Source organism: Cyrtonyx montezumae, unplaced genomic scaffold (assembly GCF_038088225.1).
Source record: "Cyrtonyx montezumae isolate F1298 unplaced genomic scaffold, pur_monq_1.0 scaffold_8, whole genome shotgun sequence".
Lineage (NCBI taxonomy): Eukaryota > Metazoa > Chordata > Aves > Galliformes > Odontophoridae > Cyrtonyx > Cyrtonyx montezumae.
In genome coordinates this window covers 86881140-86890214 of record NW_027072089.1, presented here as the reverse complement: position 1 = coordinate 86890214, position 9075 = coordinate 86881140, and the positions used below count along the sequence as shown (strand labels likewise).

Sequence of the window (9075 nt, the reverse complement as noted above, 5' to 3'; positions counted from 1 at the left end):
GGTCTGGAAATCTGGAATATTTTTTCCCCTTCCTATGCAGCTATGAATAAACATCTTAACCTCTACATGAGTTCTCACACCTGATAAAAGAAGTTTACCTTTACATTTACGTACTTCTCAGAGAGTTTCTTCTGTCCTTCTGCCAATGATTCTTAACTGCTGAGAATTTTATTCCATTCATGTTTGTAAAGCATTTCAGGATGAAAGGCACAAGAGAAATGCAATGTATGTAATTATGTGGTAGAATGATTTAATTAAAACATCCTGCAATGGTTTCACATAAATCACATTATAATTTACGTTTAAGGTACTTGTATCCCTTTTACTTAGTAAGAGACAGGTTTTTCTAGAGCATGTCATATGAGGATCCTGAATTTAGTTGATGCTTCTCCTGATAATAATTTTAGAGGGAGCCAAGGCATTTTACCTGCTGCCTTTCTGAATGCCTTCCTTTGTTATCTAGTCCCTGACATTAGTTAATCCTGTATTTTATTGTGGTATTACTTATCAACTCCTCAAAATGACAAGAAAAGCAAACTGCTAAATGAAAGAGCAAATAGTTGGTTGAAAAATGCTTGTTCCTTTTATTCACAGGACTCCTCTAATGTTCTAAGATTTTTCAGTCTTACCTGTGATATCTTGGGTAGAAAAGATGAATTAAATCAACAGTACAAACCATGTGGCTGTGGTTTAGAAGACAGATGTTTTTCTACCATCCATTCTACTGTTTTGGCTGTGGCCCTGCTCTTAGTGACTCAATCAGATTACACTTAGCTAGAGGCAACTGCTTCATGTATTCAGTAATGCCTCAATTTCCAAATCAGTTCCAGACTCTGAGCAGAACAAACTGTCCTAGAAATCATCATGGATCTTAGAAGACAGACTACTTACTATCAGTTCTGGTTTACTGCTGAAGTATCTCCCTATGCTTCCCTATGGATATCTTCCATGGTTTAGAATCATAGGGATTGGAAGGGACCTCTTGGAGATTACTGAGTCCAAAAACCCCTGCTAAAGCAGGTATCCCATAGTAGCTTGTACAGGAAATGGTCAGATTTTGAATATCTCCAGAGAAGACTCAACAATCCCTCTCAGCAGCTTGTTCCAGTGCTCTGTTACCCTAAAAGATCTGTTTTTTAGCTCATGCTCATATGGAATTTCCTGTGTTATTGTTTGTACTCATTGCCCCTTGTTCTATGACTTGGCACCACCAACAAGAGCCTGGTTTTATTCTCATCCCGTTAGATCCCCACTCAGTCTTCTCCAGGCTGAGTGGTCCCAGGTCTCTCAGCCTTTCCTCATAAGGGAGATGCTCCAGGCCTCTAATCATCTTTCTGGTCTCCCACTGGACTCTCTCCAGTAGATCCCTGATTTTCTTAAAGTACTGGACACAGTACTCCAGATATGGCTTCATCAGAGCAGAGTAGAGGGGGAGAATCACCTCCCTCAACCTGCTGACCACACTGTTTTTAATGCATCTCAGGATACCACTGGCCTTGATGGCCAGAAGGTTACAGTACTAGCTCATGGTCAACCTTTTGTCAACTAGGACATACAAGTCTTCTCAGCAGAGCTCCTTTCCAGCAGGTCAGCCTCTACCCTGTGCTAATGCATGAACTAAAAGGTCTACCTTTCTTCTCCCTTCAATCACAGAATATTAGGGATTAGAAGGAACCTCTAGAGATCATCTAGTTCAACCACTCTGCCAAAGCATCAGAGTAAGTAACACAGGAAAGTGTCTGGCGGGTTTTGTTTATTATTGCTTCAAAAATCACACCCATAGTTACGAAATAATGAAGGGTTCAGGATTATACACATATCTGTTCTACATGTACAGAACAAGTTGTCTAGAGGCAAGAAAATTCATTAACATTATATACCTTATTCATTATGATCATCTAATTTAGAAGGTCTTTTCATGGATTAATGCATCTGAGAAACAGATGAGAGATCACACATTTACTAACACATTCATACAGATGAGCCTCACACAGCAAGAAAACAGGGCCAGCCTGCTAAAGCTAGGTTGTAGATTACCACAGACACATGAGATCAGGAATCAGATCCCACTGATTACGACAGCATATGCTTTGATTATGGTGGACATGCACATCTTTTACGCAAAGAATTTCCACATATAGAAGATGATTTCATGGTTTGGGAGTTTTTAAAATAATGTTGATTTAATCATGAAATGTTTATGATTAAACAGTAAACATGTAACTTCTTCCTCTTTGTTGTTACAATTTATTGCTTTTTTAATAACAGAATTGTCCCTGATTCTCAGCATATATCATCCTTAAAGCCAATTATAACATGATTTGCAGTATGCAATTCACTTTTTAACTGTATGGAAATGCATGCACAGAATGTCATATCTGTAATGCTACATATAATAATAACTTATCTTTCCAAAAGCCTCCATTCACATTCTCTGGATAAACTTTGGTACAATTTATGTTGTTTCTCTTACTGTAGAAATTGTAAAATATTGTTTCCTTTCCAGAAACAGCTAGAATTTTAGCATTGGAAGGATGAAGAGACAAGGAAGGAAGAGAAGACATCTGTGGGCAGGGAGAACAGCATTCTGTAAGCATAGAGGATAACAGACTCAAACTTGACAACTGGAGCTTTCAAGGATCAGTGACATCTGTAGTTAATTCAGGGCAAAATGTCGGTGTTCTCTTCATCCAGCCATAGTCAGCATTCTGCAACTGAAATTGTTAATGAAAATCCCACTCTCTGGTAAAAAAAAAAAAAAGAAAAGAAAGAAAAAAACCAACCAAAAAAATCCCAAAAACAAAAAACCCAAAAACAAGTACTAAATATGAATGTGGAAGAGAAGCAATTTGATGTTTGTAATTATCGAGGTAAACTCCATGACCTGCTGAATGTATGCAAAAGTGGACCCCTAATGGCGTATATAAATCTGACTTGTGCAGAAAGTAAGAGCAAGTATTGAGAGTTCTTTCTGGTAGAGCAAGTCATCACACAGGATCCCTACCATGAGCAGCAGAGGGGCTTCACTGAAAGGTAAGACTTCTGCCATTCACTGTCTGATAAATTCTACGATTAAGTTTTGATTGAATTAAGAAGGAGTTGAAAAATAACAAGTCTAGAAAATAAGACTTCAGTTTTCCAGCCTCTTAGTTTTCTAATAATGGTGAAACTTGCCTCCACCTCAAATTTTAGTGTTCAGTCCTTGGAACTAGAAGGCAGCTTGATTCTCTCTTTATTCAGCCTTTGGTCTTCTAAGACTACCTTTGCACTGAGCAGTATCACAGAAAATTGACTTGAAGGATATGACACTTGCACACAAAAGACTGGATTCTCACTGGTCCACTACTCACAACACTGGTCAGAAAGCAAAGACTTAATGTCATCATCCACAGAGTCCAGAAGCAATCAAACAATTTTGAAGTAAATTATTTCATAATTACATTTAACTTTCTAAGCCAACAAGTCTTCGGTTTTCTTATTTGTAGAATAATTCCCCAGAACACTATCCTAACTGGAGGAGCTTATTCATGGGGGAGGAGAATGTCTTACTTCAATATTGTGTAAATAAGTACACTTTTCTTGATCTGAGAAATAGGAATAAACATATCATGTGACAACATTAGAGACAGTTCTGGTGATTTATGGAGTACACTGGAACTTCACATTATAGTGAATCCAGTGAACCAATGTATGTAGCAGGCTGATTTTGAGAACAGAACAGTCTTCTTTAAACAACTGCATTCATTTATCAAGTACTTGCTTTTAAAGTTTTCTAGTTTTTCTATGCCTATTTTGTTTTTCTGAGTAGAGATCTTGACTCTGTTAATTTTCTTTCTTTCTTTTATCATTATGTAATAAAGACAAGCACAATGGGTAGAGATTTTAGAATATAGTGTACTGTAGCCCAAGTTACCATGTCTCCTCAATTTCTGTAGGAGATTCTGCTCTTCTGACAGAGAGGAGAAGATCAATCTAAGGACAGTGCTTTCATCTTCCATTTATTTTCAAGAGTCAGCACACGGGGTACTCTGATCCATGTGGCTGAGCACAGCCAGCATCCCTGCATCCTGATCATCTGCCTCTGACAGCAATTTCCAAATGCATGCTTGTGTCAATATGTTTCCATTTTGGTTTGTTCTAAACCTGAACAGGTTTGTTGCTGGCAGTTCTTCTGGTGTCCAACATGCTTCTGACCAAGGAAGGAGTGACCTCCTTGCCAATCTGTCCCAGTGGATCTGTCAACTGCCAAATTTCCCTGGAGGAACTTTTTGATAGGGCAGTTAAACTTTCACATTCCATGCACTTCCTCTCTTCAGAAATATTCAATGAATTTGTAAGTACTTTGCCTTTTCCTGAGAGCAAGAACATGTAATATCCAGTTCAGTATTTTCTGAGCCCAACATGTTAATATATCAAAACTTTAAATATGTGAACAAATATGACTACGGCATAGACAGTGACCATAGAATCATAGAATGGCTTAAGTCAGAAGGGATCTTAAAGATTATCAGACTCCAACCCCACTGCTATAGCCAGCCATTAGATCAGGCTACCCAGGGCATCATTCAATCTGACCATGAATGCCTCCATGGGTCAGGGATAATATAGTCCCAGAGGTGATCAGATCTGCTTACAGTGCTGACTGTTGCTAAGATCCCCAGCATTCTAGCAAAACATACTGTTTTCCTATAATTCTTCACGTATTAAACAAGTTTGTGTTTATTTAACTGTAAATACTTATAAGAAACTTCTGACCTTTACAGAATAAAAGCAATGATAGAATCACAGAATTGCTCAGGTTGGAAAAGACCTTCAAGATCATCAAGTCCAACTTGAACATAAGCATACTACCCTAACTCTAATGACCCACCACTAAATCATGCCCCTGAGCACCACATCTAAAGGGATTTTAAATATACTGAGGGATGGTGACTCAACCACCCCCCGGGGAGCCTATTTCAGTACTTAACAAGCCTTTCTGTATAGAATTTTTTCCTTATATCTAAACTAAACCCCCTCAGCATAACTTGAGGCCAAAAGCAATAGGACAACAACTGGTTAGTGTAGTGTTTGAATTGCAGTTCTTCTTATTTATATCAAAAATACCTCTCCTTGCTGATCTGCAGGATGAACGCTATGCTCAGGGTCGGGGTTTCATCACAAAAGCTGTTAATGGCTGTCACACATCCTCCTTAACCACACCTGAAGACAAGGAGCAAGCTCAGCAGATTCATGTAAGTCCTTCATCTAGTGCCAGTGACTGTGAGTGTGGGAAATAAAAGAAGGAGGAGGAAGACTACAGAGGTTGCAGACAGAAAGAGGGAGAAATGAGAATATCCAGAATAATAAAAAAAAAAAAGCCAGAAACAGGAAAGAACTAGAAAGCCAAGACTTTTGCACATACTATGTTTCAGACAATACAGAATATAGTAGACCAGTGACTTTCATTTTCCTTTCCTTTTTCTGTGTGTTGCTTTCAGACATTGCATCTTACATCCAATTACAATATTTCCTCATGGAGCAAAGCCATTTATCGTGCTTGTACATTTTTCACAACACTACAACCTTTGAACATTATTTTAAAACACCTTATAGACCACTATAACAAGCATAAAAATACATTGAATATATAGTAAATATTGTATGTAGGCAAATGGAAATAGTTTTCCTGGAACTGAAGACACTGATGTTACCTAGCAAATGTTAAATAGATATTCTTGCAGATACCAGAAAGCAAAAATGGTCACTCATCATTCAAATACAAAGACCCTAAAGTAAAATATTGCAAACTATTTGCAAAGAGAAAACTGAACATACGTCAATGTAATAATGACAAACTTAAACAAAAATGAAGATGGCCTTGTTCAGCCTATTCTCATAGATAAAATTTGAAAATACTCTGGAGAAAAAAAAGTAAGCACAGGTGTATGAATGTGAGTGCATCGGGGAGAAATTTTTATCAGTTTCACAGCAGTAATAGGCTTGCAGTGCCAGTATAGCCATCTGGGTATATAAAAAGACTGGTTGTGTTCAGATGCAGAGTATCTAGAAAAGAAGTAATGGTTGAACATTACCATAACCATAAGCCTTATGAATTTTCATTTGCCCACAAGAAAGAACAATTTTCAAAATCAGAGCACCATTGTTCTAAGGGGATGGCATATCAGTTATGTAGAAATAATAAAAGCTATTTAGTGGTTAACAATCCTTTCCATTTTCTATTCCATATTAAACTCAAATAAATAAATAAATAAATAAATATCATTGAGTTGTAAAATATTCATTAAAATCAGATAAAATTCTTTTTTTTTTTTTTTGGCAGAGATGAAATTTCTGCCTACTAGTTTGTAATGTGGAGAGGGTTTAAAGATATTTTCCATTAAGCTGCTGTAACGAAAATGAAAATATCCAAAATTGCACTGAAGTATCTAAGGGCTATTAGAGAGCAGTCAGTGGAGTATATTCCCAAATTTCCACATCTGAGAACGTTGCTCTAAATGCCTCCTAATACTTCCAGCATATTGCTTTCCCATTTTAAATATCTTTTCTTAATGCGGATGACCAGCATGAAGACCTACTGAATTTAGTACTAGGAGTGCTGCGTTCCTGGAATGATCCCCTTGTCCATCTGGCCTCTGAAGTGCAGAGAATCAAAGAAGCTCCAGATACCATCCTCTGGAAGGCTGTAGAGATTGAGGAACAAAACAAGAGGCTTCTAGAAGGAATAGAGAAAATAGTTGGGCGGGTAAGTATCAGGTCCTTACAGTCTTTCTAGCCTATTGCTGTAAAGAAGCCATGGGCAATGATAGGATCTCTCTACTTGGAAAAGAAACAGTACATATGGAGGGGAAAAAAGAGAGCCAACATAGCTGAAAAATTCTCAGATTCAGCTATAACTTTTTCTGCTCTCTTGTGATTTCTAAAGGTACAGTGTGATATGACTTGTAAAGCATAACACTACATATTCTCATTTCTGCTTCAAGAGAAGGTGTAATCATCAGAACTAGAAACCTTCATTCCTTTGGAACCTTTGGGCATTTTTAATTTTCAAATTTGTGTAGGATGTGTCTGTATTTTATCATATCTATGTATTTATGGGTATTTATAAGCTCATTTCTATTTGTCTATATACATGTAGGTACTGCATATAGCTTTTGGAAATGAATACTATGTTTAGAACTGACCCATTACATAAATATGGCACATAACAAAGTATCTTTTGTTTCTCCATTCCCACCATACTGGTTCTTCAGAATGATGAGTCTGACTTGGTTTCCCCTTCACTTGGAGACATAGAAAACAAACCTGTTTTTTGATGAAAATCATACTCAAATACTCCTTATTATCAGCAATTGATTGAAAGCTTTCTTGAGTTAAGATCAGATCTAGTCTGCTTATTTTTAAAGGGACCTTTGGTAGTCCCTATATATCATTCTGTCAGAGAGCTAAATGTTAATAAGACATTTTGAGTTCACCGGCTTTTGCTTTAGAGTAGTTGAATAACACTACCATCCCTGCATCTACCACTTTCCGCTGGGTTGCACGTTGTTTCTCTCTTTCATTTTAGTGTCTGTTTACCCAGAAAGCTTATCCCATCCAGGCCACAGATGCATTTATCAGTGTAATCAAATGCATCTATCTCATATCCAGGTGTAAAAAGGTGGGTCCAAGATAACAGTGAAGACAAGTGCTGCTACAGCTATCCTGTCACCACCTTCTCAATCACATTATTTACAGAAGGGAACCCCCTTCTGTAGAAGGAGGTAGAAAAAAAGACTGGAAAATTCATTCATGTCAAACCATGTTTTTGAGTGATTGCAGGTCTATTTTTCTTATTTTTTCATTTCTTTCCCTTTTCTTAAACAAAGTGAAAGAAGCTTCACAGATATCCTGGTGTATGCATTCACAAAACATAGCTTATGAGAAATAAGATTCACGAGTATCTCTAGGCACAGATTTCCTTCCTACTACGAAAGGTATATTTTCCTGTGTTGTGAGAAAACAAATGATCGCCTCTTTCAAAAGAGAAGACTTAAACCAATCTTCACCTTGGATTCAATCTCATTACTCGAGTTCCTACACACAGCTTTCTAGCATTAGAGGTCCCTATATCAGTCACAGCTTTTATTATTTTTTTGTTTTTTCTTTATTGGCATACAAAAATGAGAGATCTGCCTGCTAGCATGTTCTACAAGGCTGCATGTATCTGTGAGACCACCTAAGACATGGACTGAGGAAAAGCTGGAGACACAAGGAAGTTCTAAGAGCAATGGCATTAAGGTAGAGGAAGCAAAAAAGAGATGCCACTAATAAATCCATGCACAAAGGAAGGTCTGATTTGTCTGCAAAGTCTAATCCCACTAGACATTGCTAGTGCACTAGATCTAAGAACACTAACAGCTAAGCTTACAAATTTTAAGGAAATAAACTGAAATGTCTGGTGGAAATTCAACTAAAACCTGCTTGAGAATAAATAGAACACTATATAGAACAAAGGGAGCCATAAAAGGAAATACTTTACAAGCTGTGCACTACTAACTAGTGTTCCTCAAGGCCAATATTTCTTAATTCTCTGTTCCACACCCAGTCAGATTCATTATCATCTCTTACAGTATCATTATGTCTCTCTAGGTTCATTCCGGGGATGCTGGAAATGAAGTTTACTCTCAGTGGGATGGCCTTCCATCCCTGCAACTTGCTGACGAGGATTCCAGACTCTTTGCTTTTTACAACCTGCTGCATTGCCTCCGCAGAGATTCCCACAAAATTGACAACTACCTTAAAGTTTTGAAGTGCCGCCTAATCCATGATAGCAATTGCTAAGCACCTCTGGGCTTTATTACTCTCTGAAACCACTGATCATGGTGTTCTTGTTGCTTTGCCACTTTTCATTGTGAACTTTACAAAAAGCCACATTTTACAGCATCAGGATCATCAGTAACTTTCAAGCATGTTTGTGTGAATTCTGGCTGCAATTACTAGTGTCATTAATCTAGGTGTTTAAAATGCTATATATCACTTGTGTAACAAGAATGCACTTTTCTGTCTAATTTCATCACGTAGTAGCATTTCGCT

General features: G+C 37.5%; 1 protein-coding gene across 1 annotated transcript; it reads left to right on the top strand.

Annotated features, from left to right (window-relative positions):
* The first annotated feature begins 3005 nt into the window (after positions 1–3005).
* Positions 3006–8823, top strand: PRL (prolactin). The gene is made up of 5 exons (XM_065751970.1): positions 3006–3033; positions 4152–4333; positions 5127–5234; positions 6566–6745; positions 8632–8823. Exons 1-5 carry the CDS (start codon positions 3006–3008, stop codon positions 8821–8823), a joined length of 690 nt encoding a protein of 229 aa, XP_065608042.1.
* Positions 8824–9075: the final 252 nt, after the last annotated feature.

Excerpts from the sequence above, each read along its gene's own strand:
- PRL (XM_065751970.1), top strand. The coding sequence starts at position 3,006 with ATGAGCAGCAGAGGGGCTTCACTGAAAG. Across the intron at positions 5,235-6,565 it reads AGCAAGCTCAGCAGATTCAT|CATGAAGACCTACTGAATTT; the intron begins GTAAGTCCTTCA and ends GCGGATGACCAG. Across the intron at positions 6,746-8,631 it reads TAGAGAAAATAGTTGGGCGG|GTTCATTCCGGGGATGCTGG; the intron begins GTAAGTATCAGG and ends ATGTCTCTCTAG.